Below are 14,897 nucleotides of genomic sequence, written 5' to 3' on the forward strand. Positions count from 1 at the left end.
AAGTGAGATCCCCATCCCTCCAGCCGATTTTCTTTCAGCGATCTGGCCTCCGTACCCCTGCCCGGGCTGCACTCCAATGGCCGTTGTCGTTGTCGCGGGGAGGCCTGAGCCCCCGTCCCCTCCGTGCGTGGGGCCCTTGCTTCCCCTTGCGTTGGTTCAAAGAACAAGGTCATCCGGGCTTTTCTTGTCTGACCCTTAACCTGAGCCGTGGGGGTTGGGCCTGTCAGTAGTGGGCACACGCGACGGATCGATGAGGGCATGCGCAACGACCGTTGGCGGGGGCGGTGGTGCGGGAGCGCCGGCTGCTCGGTGAGGACCCGGCTGTGGGTCTCCTCTCGGGGCGGGGGGGGGGGCGGATATGGCCGCTGGGTGGGGCCGGGCCGGAGCCCGAAGGGGCTGCGGGCTGGGATGAGGGGCACGGAGCCGGGGGAGGGGGTGTGGTTCCGGCTCCATCGCTGGTTCCTCCCTCCCGGAGAACCGCGGGCCGCACCTGACCCCACGGGGAAAAAAGCGCCGGGAGTGTGGGTTTCCCTGCTCTCCGACCCGTGGCGTGGATCAAACTTAAGGAAATTGTGGCAAATACTCCGTTTGGGGGTGGTTTACAACCTCATCTGTAACATTATTTTCACGTTGCTGTGTGCATTTCCAGTGTATTGTATAATAAAGACATGGTCGCTTTTAGGGGAGATGTCTGAAAAACTGAGAAGATGCAGAAAGGAGCTGACTGCAGCCATTGACCGGGCCTTTGAAGGAGTCAGTCATTCCCAGGAGTGCTCAGGCATGCAGAGGCTGGAGCTGGACGCTGCGCCGCTTTCCTTCCCCTTCCCCATGCACAGGCTCCTCTGCAGGAGGCACCCGCTGGCAGTCTGCTCCTCTGCGGCTCCTTTCTCTCCTGTCCCATGTGCTCCTGGGAATGAGAGCCCTGCCTTTGCACCAAACCACGAACCCGTGAGTGCAAAGACACATGCTCTATGCCCCAAAAGAAAACCTCTGACCAGCAAGGAAAACATACCAATGCATTCCTCCATTTTGGCACCTGAAAGACAGTTTTGGAGAGCGTCAGGAGATGGGGAGAACTGGAGAAAAGACAGTCTAAGGTGATTCCAATCTGAATAGTTTAATAGCTACAATTAGGGGTATCTCATATATGAAAAAATTGTTGAAAATCCTAAATTGAGTCCATAACGCTATGTCTCCCCTCTGAAGCTCTAAGACTTTATTTGGGAAGTTTGTAAACGTTCTTCAGAAAGAGTGTGTATGTGTGGTTTGAGGGGGTGAGGGGTCTTGGATGTCTAACCAGTCATGGAAACCACTCTGCAGTACCAAAAGGGGTAGTGAATGTTAAAGAACCTAGTTTTAAAAGTCATCTTATTTTTTGTGCTGCAGAAACACACATCTTAATTCCAGTGTTTTTTTCCCCACACTGGGGAGAGGCGGATCAATGCCTGGGCCCTGACTTCATCCTTGCTTCTGCTCCCCTTCCTCAACCCAGAGCTTTATAGGCTTTCCCTGGGATAAGGTCTTCCCTAGAACTTTTCTTCTCCCAGGTAGCTGCAAACTGTCTCATCCTAGGCAACTTGATTTGAAGCATGGAGGACCATATGGGCTGAAACTTCAAGGTCCTGCCATCTTGGTTGCTCTGTAGTCAGAGACTGAAGGAGCCATTTAATCATTTCAATTGTACAAATATTTGTGCTCCTATTCACAAACATTAATGGGCATTATGATGCTTTTAGTCAACTTCACTGATTCAGTGGTTCCCAGTCATCTTCTAATCACAGCATAAATGACAATTTAAAGTACCAGTGTTTGTCTTTAAGATAATCTAACACTGAGTTCCCCTCCAATATTTTCTTGAAAGAGGATCTAATCCCCCACCTTTTTCTTTTCACCTGGGGGCTGCAGGAAAGATATGGAGAAAGATTTGAAGGTTGAGTCAAACATGCCACTCAGCAGTTCTAGCCAAGAAGTCACAAAGGATTTGCTTGACATGATTGGTGAGTACAGAGGGCTGGTCCATCCTCTCCCTGGAAGGATAGGTTCTTCACACAGGCCCCTGAGTCAGCAAGCATCTTGTTAAAAAAAAATTCTTATTCCTTTTCCACTGGCTTGGTAGATTTGTTTTGCTCACAGCAGAGAGCCTTCATGGTGCTGATAACCTGGGGGAGTTACACATCAGTCAAAGTCATTTCATAAATGTACAGTTAGAGTGAATCCTTGGAGGCCAGGGACAGCAGCCCCTGTTGGTGGATGAGCTTAGACGTGAAGGAAACAGGACATAGGCAGAGATGGGGGTAGGGGTAGAGGGGAATAGTCCAGTTGTGGGGGCATTGATACAAGATTAAAAGAAAAGTTAAAAGCCAAAAACTCCCCTGTAATTCCACCATCCACCATGAAGGCAGCCACTGTTAACGCAGTGCTGTATATCCTGTCATAGATACTTTTTCTACACACACATCTGTATATTCTGCGTGTGCGCTATTTTTTTTAAAGCTATTTTATTTTTAGCTTTTTTTTTCTCATTTTTTGGCCACGCTGCACAGCATGTGGGATCTTAGTTCCGCGATCAGGGATCAAACCCGTGCCCCCTGCACTGGAGGCTCAGAGTTTTAACCACTGGACCACCAGGGAAGTCCCAGCAGGCAGCATTTTGATTACCCCAAAGATCCCATTCACACTGTGTCTTGTGCCCGCAGGTCAGGGAGTAGTTTCTTGAGGGCCGGAACAAACACATGCATCTCTGTATCCTCCCACTTAAGCCCTCCTTGGAAACCAAGGAGATGGTTGGGGCTCAATAAATACCTGAGGTAGGAAGTGGGGCACCAAGCGCATGTTAGAATGTGGCCGCCTGCCAGCCCCGGGGGCAGGAACACCGGCTTTGCAGAGTCCCCGGAGATGGCCGCCCATTTGTGGTTTTTAACTTGTGCCTGAAATGTCTTAAGAAATCTCTCACTGGAATTGTAATGCTGAATGTTTTTATTTTTAAGACCATACAGGCATCCAAACTATTGAAGAATTGGCTGGAAAACTAGAATTTGAAAACGAGTTGAACCATGTGTGTGGTTGCTGTGAAGATTCACCCTTCAAGGAGGAAGCCTGGGCCCTGCTGGTGGATGAGAGCCCTCAGGAGGCCTCGGACGCAGACCCTGGCAGCCTCAAGCAGGCTTTCTATGATCACAATATCGTGGAGACTGTTTTGGACTTGGAAGAGGACTACAATTTGATGACCTCTTTTAAATACCGAATTGAGTAAGGACAGTTGACTTCAGCTTTGATTCTTTACAGCAGGGGTCTGATGTTAGGGTGTCTGTGCAGGGCAGTCACAGTTGTCATCAGGGGCCACATTCTTCAGAGGCTTGGCAGAATCTGAATTATCCCAACCTTTTTAACTTCCAGTTGTGTCCCTTTTTGAACTGAGAGCCCAGTTTGTTTGTTTGTTTTTTTAATTCTGTTGCTTTAAAGTTTCTTTTTTTTTTCACCTTTTTTTTTTTAACATCTTGACTGTTTTTTTTTGTTTGTTTGTTTGTTTTTTTCGGTATGCGGGCCTCTCACTGTTGTGGCCTCTCCCGTTGCGGAGCACAGGCTCCGGACACGCAGGCCTAGCGGCCATGGCTCACGGGCTTAGTTGCTCCGCGGCATGTGGGATCTTCCCGGACCAGGGCACGAACCCGTGTCCCCTGCATCGGCAGGCGGATTCTCAACCACTGCGCCACCAGGGAAGCCCTTGACTGTTTTTTTGATTGATGTTCAATATACCCAGAACCCAAGGCAGGTGCAGGTCTTGGGCCTCTGCTGTGTGTCTTCATGTTCTTTTCCATGGACCCCTGAAAAAGTACGGGGGCCACAACCAGCATGGGCTTTCTGCATCCCTGGGACCAACCCATCCCAGGCCAGCTCAACCTGTATGGAGGAACTGGCGTCAAGATGGACCTTGGCCCCAGGCCATCTGCTGCATTTGCACACTTTGCACACAAGGCTGCCTGTCCCCTGCGCGGGCCTCATGCCCTCTTCATGTCCAGACCCTCAATCCCTCCATCCTTGCCCCTGCCCAGCTCAAAGCCCTCTGCAAAGGCCTCCTACTTGTGTCAGAGGGGCTGGTAGCATCCCTTATTAGGTTTCCTGGGCTGGAGCCAACCCTCCACCACAGCTTGAGAGAAAGGACATGATCAAAAATTATTTGGACAGATCTCTCACAACCATGATGTTCTTTCAGGAAACCTAATAAGCTGTTGGGCAAGGTATCATGCCTCCCAGAAGCTGAGTCTCAGGGAAGTGCCCGCCTCCTAGGCATAGGGGAGTATGGGGGTAAGGAGTCTGGTGCAAAGCTGTTGTAAGACCCAAAACTCAAACCAAGGAGCTGGGAGGAAGTGCCAGGGGCCGAGGACCCCCCCCCCCCAGTCCATATTTTAGGCTAGTGACCCAGCATAGGGCAGGCTGCAGAGCTGGCAACATCCCTTTACTACAGGTCTGGAGATTCCTCTGGGCCCCCAGGTAGAGACCTTGCATCTACTCCGTAGCTGTGTGAGACTGGGCACTTGCCTGACCCTGAGAACTAGCCTCCAGCCACTTCATGAGACAGGCCTCCGCGGGGGTGTAGAGGGCAGGATGGGCTAACCAGAGGCTCCTTCCAAGCCACCATACTCTCACTCCCTGCAGCAGATAATAAACATCACAAATTATGGAACTGGGGTTCACTTTCTATTCCCTGAATAGGAGAGACAGGAGCAAATAAAAAATGCTCACAGCTTCTTGCCTGCCCCACTGCAGGGGGAATGGGGCCATCTGGAGGGAGAGTTGTCAGGCTACTTGATATTCAAAAAACCAGGTCTCCCAACAGTGAGTTCCAAATAATATGTCTTGATGTGGATACTCTCCCACAGAGGATGTGGGGCTTAATCCTCATCTCCCCCAAACCCTGCCTGTCACCACCCCTTGAGGGTGAGCTGAACTTAGTGACTCACTTACAAGGAATAGAGCTGGGAAAGGGAAAGATAGTAGATTACATGGAGAAGCCTGGCAGACACCACTTAACCAAGTGATGAAGGTGAGCACCACCCATGCTGTCCTGTGCAAGTCACCCACCCCTGACAGGATACGATGAGAAGGGTGCTTCATTTCCATGGTATTCCTACCAAAACCTCCCAGCCCCAATCTAATCGTGAGACAAACATCAGACGAACCCAGTTTGGGGGATATTCTACAGGATACCTGGCCAGTACTCAAGACTGTCAAGGTCATTAAAAACAAGGAAAGACTCAAAATCTGTCACAGAGCGGTGGACACTGAGGAGACACAATGACTAAATGCAGTGCGGTGTCCTGGATTGTGTCCTGGAACAGAGAGAGGACATTAATGGAAAAACGGATCAAATCTAAATACAGGCTCAAGTTTAGTTATTAATATGGTTATGTTAGTTTCTTAGTTTTGACAAGTATGCCACAGTTATGCAAGATGTTAACATTAAGAGAAGCTGGGTGAAGGATATATTTGAACTTATTGTCTTTGCAACTTTCCTGTAAATCTGAATTTATTGCAAAATTTAATATGTATTTATTTATTTTTAAATGCAGTTGATCCCAAGTTTGTGAAATGTGTGTATGAGCACACATGCAGAAAACTGTTATGGAAGAACAAGGAGGGTTTAGGTCTTTTTCTTGTCTGTATTTTTAAATTTATCTGCAGTGGACATGTATCACTTCTGTAGAAAAAAGAAATTAGAGTTGTTTTTTAAAACCCTCATCTTCACCAACCAGCCATGGGCATCCCTCATCAGAAACCTGCCCAGAGGTGACCTTCACAGTTTCCAGGAACTGGGGCAGGTCCAGGGCCTGCAAGGGGGTGCTCAGCAGGACCCTGAGAAGGGGCTCACCCTTCCCTGTGGGTGCTGGACCCTCAGGGCCAGAAGCTCTGGGTCTCACAGAGCTGTTTCTCAGCACTCAGTGCTGGGAAAGGGGATCTAGCCCTAACCCTGCAAGACTGAAATGAGAGGATTTTTTTTCTGCCTGCAACAGAGACTGTGGCCCTTGGGAATGAGGGCGGAGCCTGGGGTAGGGGTGGGGTAGGAGGGAGGGGTCCATTTTTCCCTGGCTGGATAGACAAATATACCTCTGTTTTAGCAAAGCCTTTATGTGAAAATTCAGATTTACCAAAAGGGCTAATTCATCCTGGAATCCTTAAATGAGGAGCTTTTCCTCACTGTAGAAACACAGCTATTTAGCAAAGCAGGTGAGCCCTGAGCCTCTGGCATGCCAGTCCCAGAGTAGCTGGGGTGGCCATGTGGTCATTTCCCTGGTGACACCTACTCTTGTGTCTGCATCCCTGGCTCCCCAAGGTGCCCGAAGGACACTTTCCTGCCTTTGTCATCTGCTTCAGGGTGGCAGGCAGATGTGTGCTCCTCTGCACGGAGCAGGGGTTTGGGGAGTTAGTCTCTAGGGATTTAGCTGGAGGAATAAAAGGAGCCTGGAATATTTTTTGCCTAGAACATTCATTTTAATAAACTTGGGACCAAAGATTTATTGGGGAGACATTGATATTTGAGAAACTAAAAATGTTTTACGTCATTCGGTTCTCTCCCCCACAGTTCATCTTGGAAAGCCAAACAATCCCTGAATTGTTTCCGTGGAAACACCAAACTGCAATTTGGATTAGCAGAATCAAAATAGAAACAAGGCAGCTTCAAGAATAAATAGGAGCTTTGGAACCTGCTAGTCACCAACTGCAAGTTCAAGCTACAGAACAAGGCATGTGAGAAGCTGGGCCCATCCAGTTCTATAAGGAGGGGTTTCCAGGTCCCCTGGCTACATGCTGCCGGGTCAATGCAAAAGTCATTAGAAACCAGCTCTGTCTGCATACTGGTAGACTTGTAACAATACTTAAGGTAGGAGCTGGTCTGTAGAAACTAGGAGAGGCTGGGGGTCTGGAGGGAAATGGGGGGAAGAAGGGACAGGAAAAAGGAGAGATGAGTGAATGCCGAGTGAAGTTCCAGCAAGGAGCAGAGGCCACAGCTGAGGCCTGAGAGTACAGCAACAGTTCTTTCAAGAGGACAATTCAAGGGACTTCCCCAGTGGTCCAGTGGTTGGGACTCCAAGCTTCTACTGCAGGGGGCACAGGTTTGATCCCTGGTCAGGGAACTAAGATCCCACATGCCACGCAGTGTGGCCAAAAAAAAAAAAGACAATTCAAGGGTGGCCAAGGGCTGGAAACAGTGACCCTATCCTCAGCCACATCTGGATTGCAATGTTCCCCACATTCCTGGGCATGGCTGTCTAGCAACGCAGGTCTAGACTGGAGTCTGAATTCTTACCAGGTAAGCTCTGGGGGCACCTTGTGGTCAGTAAGCGCCTGCCTCTGTGTAGCTCCAGCCAGCACAATCAGGCACGCAAGCCTACCTTCTCATCTCTGAGTCTCAGGGCTCCCTCCCCCTACCTCCTGCTCCCCTCACCAGGGGAATGGGGGAGCCACCTCCTGGCCCACCTACCCTGGCTCCTTGTCATTCTCCTGGACCCTGCACTTCCAATCCCAGGAAAGACTCCAAGGGGGTCAGGAGACAAGGAGGAGGGAGACAGATAACCTGGGGGACCTTTGCCCCTCACCTTTGCACCCAGGAATGTGCTGATAGGGCAGCAACACCATCCTGCCACTGGAGGAGTTGTGAGCTATTAATGATCAAAGAAATTGATGAAAAGGATTTGCAAAAGAGGCCAATCTCCCTCCTCCCTCTAACTGAGGCACAAGACGTTTAACATGGCAGTGAAGGCCAGTGAACTAGGCAAGCAAACCAGGGAGGCCACTGCACCTGATTATGGGTAGTTATTGGAAAGGCTGTCATCTAGAGACAATCTGAGGCTCTGGTAATTTGCTTTCTCCCTGGAGTATGTGGGAGAACATTAATATTTTAGGTTCCAGCTAAATATTTATAGAGGGAACAAAGTTTTACTCAGGAAATCTGCTTGACAGTGGATTCCAGCCCTAGTGGGGACCCAACTTTCAGGACAGGCTGCCAGGAGCTGTTTGAAAGATAAGCAAGAAATCCCTGCTCTCAGTAAGTATTTATCAAGTGTCTACTAGTGCCAGACACTCTCCTGGATGCTGAGGATACAGTAGGGACGAGGCAGATGCTGCTCTTGCTTCTGGAGTTTATATTCTACTGTGCAAGGTGGGCAAACACAAAAATACTGATTTAATATATCATTTCAGATGGAACTGTATGAGAGAAATTAAAACAGGGTAAGGGAATGGGCAGTGAGTAGGGTGAGCCCCTTCAGAAGAGGAGAGGTCAGGAAAAGGCCTCTCTGTAGGTGACATTTAAATTGATACTTGACTGTCAAGACAATTAGGTGCTGCAAGTGGCTTCACTTCCATCCTCAGACTGTAGCTGGAGTTGTATAGAGGGAGGAGTCCCTAGGTGGGCCCTAGGCCGGTAGACCTCCCACCACACCCACCCATGTGGCTACATACATCTCTATCAGCATCCAAAAAGCCAAAACTGTTGTGTGCTCCAGGGATGTGCCTGGGCTGTGTCATGCTCACCAAATTTGGCAGGAACACAATAGTTTAAAAAAAAAAAACAAAAAAAAGCCTTAGGAATAAAATAAGAAACAGAATATCCTTTCCGATGATTGCCAGAGACAGGCAGCATAATTTTAATTAACCCAGCCTTGTTAGGCGACAAATTTACTGCTCATTCTACGAAAACACCCAGCTCATGTAACGTTGAGTCACTCTGATCTTTGACTTTAAACAAAATGAAATACTTTTTTAAAAAAAATTTATTTATTTATTTATTTATTTATTTATGGCTGTGTTGGGTCTTCGTTTCTGTGCGAGGGCTTTCTCCAGTTGTGGCAAGCGGGGGCCACTCACTGCCGCAGCCTCTCTTATTGCGGAGCATAGGCTCCAGATGCGCAGGCTCAGTAATTGTGGCTCACGGGCCCAGTTGCTCCGTGGCATGTGGGATCTTCCCAGACCAGGGCTCGAACCCGTGTCCCCTGCATTGGCAGGCAGATTCTCAACCACTGCGCCACCAGGGAAGCCCAAAATGAAATACTTTTGAAGAAATACAGGATTTCATAACTCACAGCAGAATCAGAACAGAGGGTCCTGCTTTGGCATTTCAAAGTTGGACAAGACCCTTCAATGAGAAGGCCACAGTCATAAATACTGGTGGACTTCTCTCAACAGGGTCTCAACTGTGAAGTAAAATGACTAAACCTTTCAACTTAGAGTAATAAAACATTTCCAAATACAGACCCCTCTGATCTACAAGCCTCATACTAACTGCTCCACAGCCACCTGTAGTCAGTTTGGGAAGGGCTGGGCTGCTTCCTCCCGTGCCGTCCTTGCACAGGCAGAGAAAACCAGCAAGGAAGGCAGTGGAGGCTGGCAGAGGGCAGGGTGAACAGATATCCAGTGAAATGCACAGGGAGAGTAGAGGCCATGGCACCCTAAAGCAGAGCCCAAGTCTGTACTTCCTAGGCCTTGAAGATAGAGGGCTGCTGCCATTGCCTGTGGCTGTAGACTGTAGGACACCCTTGGTCTGGAGATGAGAGTGAAAGCACCTTAGGCTGGTTCCTGGTAGCCCTGCCAAAGGTGTCACAGGCAAAGTAAACTCTCCCAGATTTTTGTGGGATACATAACCCTGCAAATAAAGAATATAAAAATGAGAAATCAGAAACAATTACTTTCTATAATGGCCCACTCAGAAGCCCCATTTTTAGGAATTCCCTGGCGGTCCAGTGGGTAGGACTCAGCACTTTTACTGCCGTGGCCCAGTTTCAGTCCCTGGCCAGGGAACTAAGATCCCCTGCAAGCTGTGTGGCACGGCCAAAAAAAAGAAGCCCCATTTTTCAACCCTGTACTGGCTTGATAATAGGCAAATTCTGGAAGCTGTCCATCCATGAGGATTTTTACTTTCATAAAAAAAAGAAAAATCAGTTTGAATAGGGTGTGGTTTATTCAAAATCATCTTATGAGAAGCGTAAGAAATAAAAGGATGGTACGCACCTTAAAAGTTTTATCTTTATTTTTTGATTTTTTTGTATTACAAAAGAAGTACATATATATTGCAAAAATTCAAAAACTTCAACAGGATATAATTGGAAAGCCAAAGTCTCATATAAGCACATTGCTCTCCAGAAATGATACAGGGCCCACAGCCGCTCTCATTAGCTTTAAAAGAGTGGTTGAAACCAGAACAGGGGAAAACAGCTAGAAAGAAAAATGGAACTGTGTGCCTGTGAAGAGTGTGGTTCCCGGCATTTGTTTGGTGCATGTCACCTCTCTTTCCCTGGTGGCTTTATATTTCTCTGTTCACAGGAAGTCTGACTTAGTGTGTGCCCTATAATATGTCCACTGTCTAAAAAATGCAGATGCTCTCGCAGCAAAACTGGATACAAATAATAATTTTTTTAAAAAATCCTGAGCTCCAGAAAGATATTGGTCATGTGAAGGAAATGTTTGAAGACCAAAAATGTTGTGTTTGGGAGACTTGCTGCTACACCAACAGTTTTGTGAGAGCCCTTCTGCTACTGGATATTCCATATGGAAGGCAGCCCTCCTTCTACCAAATACAACACCCTCCTCCTTATGCCCCGCACCCAGGCTGCTGCCCCAGCTCTCATCACCACCTCTGCACACATTTCATTCCCATAAATAAGGGTGTATTTATCTCTATGCTCTGTCATGGGCAGCACCTGGTACCCAGAGTGCCAGATCTGCTCCCCAGCCCTGCACCACCACCCTGACCACCACCCCCTCCAAAGCATAGCCTCTGACTCTGAGGGTTCCAGGCAGGCCTTTGGGAAGTTTCTGCTGTTAGCCAGCCCAAAGTGTTCTGTGATTTGTCTTTCCAACTGAGACCAATAAACCATCAGCTGAAGTCACTATGGGCTGGTCAGAAGCCATCATCACTGCTATCAAAACCCAGGTCATAGAGCATATTCTTCCCTGGCTCCTTGCACTGAGGGGGCTCTTTTCTGACGTTGAGGTCACTGAACCAGCTCATCTGTTGGTCCCCCTGGGAACTGTGAGAAAGCAGGCTGTTGTCTTGGGAAGCATGCCCACTGTACTGCAAGAGATTCCCTTGCACCGCCCTTGCTGTCTTACTGGGCATGACTGTTCCTCTCAGAGCAGAGCAGACTGGTTTTGTGGGGCTCCTGGGGCCCTGAAGATGCAGGGGCTGAGCAAGGGATTCCTGCCGCCCCTGGGGGGGCCTTTGTGAGATGGAAACTGGAGGGTGAGGATATTTAGAATTGGAAGCAAGTTTTGCTTGGGGTTTGTTCTTGCCTGGGGTTTGTTCTTGCTTCCTGGCTAGGAGCCTGCTTCTGGGGGCTTTCCTGGGATGCTGCTTTTTGCCTTTCCCCCCTCTTTCTACAGTTCTGCCTTTCTGTTCAGTCATCAACCTTTGTTCACAAGGGTTACACGGAAACATGCCTTTGGCTTGACATTTTTGGCAGGTGTTCTTAATGCTGGTTGCAAAGTTGTTTAAATCCAGTGATATAAGCCGTGAAGCTCCTTGGGAAACCAGGTCCCTGTCTTCAGGAATCTTGTGGCCCAGGACGCCAGAGCCATGGTTCTCAGAGCCTGTTTTAGTAATAGCACAATTCTGGCAGTTAGTCTGCACTGCCTTATCCTTGATTTGCCTGCTTCTTTTGCCAGTTCCAACTGCCAGCGGCACAGCCTCTTCTTGGAGAGCACTACTCTTTGCTCCCTCACCCCAGATGCCAGACTCTCCAGGCCTCAAGGAGCCCACACTAAGATTGCATGCAGCAGGGAGGGCCTGGACCTGCCACATAACTGGTTCCTCAGAGGCATATTTCTCCTGCCTGGTGAAACTGAGGCTCTGGGCCAGAGATGGTGAAGTCTGAGAAGCACTGTCCTTCACATGTCTGGGTATCCAAGGGACAGAGATCAATTGATTTAGCTCTGCTAGGACACTGGGCATATTCAGCTGGCCTAGCTGCTCACACAGCTGCTGGAAGTCCTTACTCTGCTGAGCAACTAAAACTTCAAGGTGCTTCAGGTTGGACTTCATTTCTATAAACTCTGCTTGTCTCTAAAGAAGGGCAATGAGAAAGAAGGGAGTTACGGACAGTGCAACTCAGAATGCACAATATAACGTGTGAACAAAACAAAGGATGGGCCAGCAGATCAAAACCTTGTCCCTTGCTGGGTACTATACAGGGGATACATAGCTACACTCTGGAGCAGGGTCCCTAGGGTCCACATCATGCCAGAGAACCTTGGGAAAGGAAGCTGGCCTCTACCCTGGCCTGTTACCAAGGGGCCTGTGGTGGCCTCTGTTCTTGGCTGAGATTTGCCATTTTAAAGGTGTCTCTCTAGGTCTTATTAACAAAACCAGAAACATACTTGAGGAAAGGGGTCAGGGTCTACACTTACACCTTCAAATCTCTTTTGCAGCTCAAGGATGGCCTGTTCCATGTTGCATTTGTCCCACACTGTTTCCAACACCAGATCACTCTGGGCTGCCTTCATGGTCTCTTGCACTAAATACAAAACAATGACAATTCACCACATGAAGACTATGGTATGCCCCACCCTGCCCAGGCCACAGTCGTGGAGAGGGAGAAGCTGGAACCCGGCACGGGCTACCAGAGCCTGCTCTGCCAACACCCAGAACTCTAACCATCCAGATCAGCCCTGGTGAGGAGAGAAAGCAAGAACAGGATGGTTCCTCCACTGTCTCTTCTTCCCTCTCTCCCTGAGAACATCCTGGCCAAAGCAGACTCAACCTTAGCGCCTGCTGGGGACTCTGAAGCCTGCTGTCCGGATGATGGCACCAACATCCTCTTTGGCCAGCCTTCTTGGCCCTGTCATCAGAGTGATCTTTCTAGAATGTAGATATGATCAGGCCTCCTGATCATATCTACGGTCACCGGAACTTTCAATGGTACCCCACAGGCCACTGGATGAAGTCCACATCTTTCAATAAATTGGCTAACAAGACCCAGGCTCACTTCCCTTTAACTCACTATCTTCTGCATCTCTGAGCTCTGCCTAAGCAATCTCTCTTCCACCATTGGCTTTTGAACATGCTGTCCCCTTGGTTTACAGTACTCGTGCTTCCATCCCTCAGGAATGGGAGAAAAAAAAAAAGGATCCTCAGAATGATGGTGAAGTCCTAAGAAGAGGACATAAAGCATAGCCTGCCCAATCTGGAGCTGGAGGCTGAGCTCCAGGCAGGACACCTCTAATGAAAAAGTGAAACAGAAAGGCTCCCCAGTGTGTTTGAACATATTAATTGGAGGTTTACCGTTTTATCTGAAAGTTTATTATCAGACACTGTGCTAGGTGCATGGAAACAACCTTGAACAAAACTACTTACATGATCTTTGCAGTCTTGAAGAAGAAAAAAACAAGTAAACAAACATGCACATTAATAAATGAAAATTGTGATAAGTGCCTGATAGGAAATATGATAAAAATAAGAGGGTGGGGGCACCTACTTTAGATAAGGTCATCAGAGATAGAGTCATGTAAGGTGAAACCAGAAAGATAAGGAGCAGCTAGCCCTGCAAAGATTAGGGAAAGGTTATTCAGCTAGAGGAAACAGCAAGTGCAAAAATTCTGAGGCAAGAAAGAGCCTGTGATGACTAGGAATAGACAAGCCAGTGTGGTCTTGGGGGAAAAAAAGTAAAAAGTGGTAAATTTTATGTTATGTGTATTTTACCACAATAAAAAATGTAAGAATTTTTTTAGAAAGCGAATTTTCTAGTACTCAACACAAGTTAAATTCCATGTGTCAACCAATTAGAAAAAGGCTGTTTACTTATATTTCAAGTACTGGATTCCTGCCCCTAAACTCAATTAGTGAAATATTTTTCCAGACATCCATGTTGATATTTGTAGTAGAAAGCAAATGTAATTATTCTACCCTAGTTGAGTTCCTAAATATCAATGTTTCTTAGGAACAGAAAATGAGGAAGGCAAGCAAAGTGTTCAATTCTAGATTCAGTACTCAGTAAGCATCAGTCTGTGGTCCCACATATTCTTTCTTTGTCCTTGGGAAACATATGTTCAGGGTCTTCTCCTTTAAAGAGCTTTTGTATTGAGCTATTACTTCCAAAGTCTATTGAATTTTTTTCTCTTAAAAACTATAACAGTATAGGGACTTCCCTGGCAGTCCAGTGGTTAAGACTCTGTGCTCTCAATGCAGGGGGCACAGATTCAATTCCTGGTGGGGGATCTAAAATCCTGCATGCTGCATGGCGCAGCCAAAAACAAAGCAAAACTATAACAGTATAAACAGGCATACAATGAAAAATGATCGAATCTCTCCCATGCAGACCTTGGTCCTGCTTCCTGGATTTAACGTTATGAGCAGTTTCTGGAATTTTGTATCAATACATGTGCATATCCACGTTTAGGTTATAGATCTGTGTGTGTGCACGTGCGAGCGTGCGTGTGTGTCTTCTCTAGAAGGAGACATTTCATTTCTGCTTTGTCTATAAACAGATTTTTAGCTTTTTAGTAAAAATGCCGTTTGAAATCCATTTCCATATTCTGGACAATATCTCTAGTTTCTTCCTCCCTCCCTCCCTCCCTTTTTTTTTTTTTCTGCAAAAATCTTTATTGTTTCCATTTGGTCCAAGGCTTGGGAGAGGGGTCCAGGGTGGTTAAAAAGCTGCCTAGTGGCTGCAGAGAGGGGCTTCAGGCAGAAGCCCTGACACCAGAGGGGCTCCTCAGAGGCCGCTGGGCTCTGGAGGCTCTTAGTCGTACTTGAGGGTGAGCCTTTCGAAGAGATACTGGCCCAGCCCAGCCTGGGGACCAGGCAGTCTGGGGAGATTAGTCAGGTGGTCGCCATCTTCTTGATGAGCTTCACCTGCTCCTCCAGGAAGCAGCTCTCCCGGAAGTCACAGAGGTGGGGGTCTGTGCAGCCA

The 14,897-nt window shown here is 47.9% G+C and overlaps 2 protein-coding genes across 6 annotated transcripts in view; one reads left to right on the forward strand and one right to left on the reverse strand.

The window, feature by feature from the left end:
* The first annotated feature begins 6 nt into the window (after positions 1–6).
* Positions 7–12,963, forward strand: C10H3orf62 (chromosome 10 C3orf62 homolog). 5 transcript variants are annotated; one of them, XR_010842561.1, is made up of 5 exons: positions 402–1,097; positions 1,906–1,997; positions 2,988–3,249; positions 6,581–6,877; positions 11,656–12,963. XR_010842561.1 is itself a non-coding variant. In XM_067044240.1 (4 exons), exons 2-4 carry the CDS (start codon positions 688–690, stop codon positions 3,251–3,253), a joined length of 768 nt encoding a protein of 255 aa, XP_066900341.1. In that variant the 5' UTR covers positions 7–309; positions 683–687; the 3' UTR covers positions 3,254–6,513. The 5 variants fall into 5 exon arrangements, 3 of the variants coding, with proteins under 3 accessions (XP_066900341.1, XP_058931737.1, XP_058931738.1); XR_010842562.1 differs by having other exon boundaries at positions 12,418–12,963; XM_067044240.1 differs by lacking the exons at positions 6,581–6,877; positions 11,656–12,963 and adding an exon at positions 7–309 and having other exon boundaries at positions 683–1,097; positions 2,988–6,513.
* The window catches only part of IHO1 (interactor of HORMAD1 1), a 25,601-nt gene continuing 21,526 nt past the window's right edge, over positions 10,823–14,897 (reverse strand). Inside the window, exons 6-7 of the mRNA XM_059075756.2 lie at positions 12,397–12,503; positions 10,823–12,052 (exon numbers count right to left, since the gene is read on the reverse strand). Coding sequence (XP_058931739.1) covers positions 10,892–12,052; positions 12,397–12,503 — 1,268 coding nt within the window. The 3' untranslated portion in view covers positions 10,823–10,891. The remainder of the gene's footprint in view (positions 12,053–12,396; positions 12,504–14,897) is intronic.

Source organism: Kogia breviceps, chromosome 10 (assembly GCF_026419965.1).
Source record: "Kogia breviceps isolate mKogBre1 chromosome 10, mKogBre1 haplotype 1, whole genome shotgun sequence".
Taxonomy (NCBI): Eukaryota; Metazoa; Chordata; class Mammalia; order Artiodactyla; family Physeteridae; genus Kogia; species Kogia breviceps.

What these genes read in the sequence shown, in the direction of transcription:
- C10H3orf62 (XM_059075754.2), top strand. Translation starts at nt 409, where the DNA reads ATGAGGGGCACGGAGCCGGGGGAGGGGGTGTGGTTCCGGCTCCATCGC. An exon ending in GGATTTGCTTGACATGATTG is followed by an intron (nt 1,998 to 2,987) that starts GTGAGTACAGAG and finishes TTTATTTTTAAG; the next exon opens with ACCATACAGGCATCCAAACT. An exon ending in TCTTTTAAATACCGAATTGA is followed by an intron (nt 3,250 to 6,580) that starts GTAAGGACAGTT and finishes TCTCCCCCACAG; the next exon opens with TTCATCTTGGAAAGCCAAAC.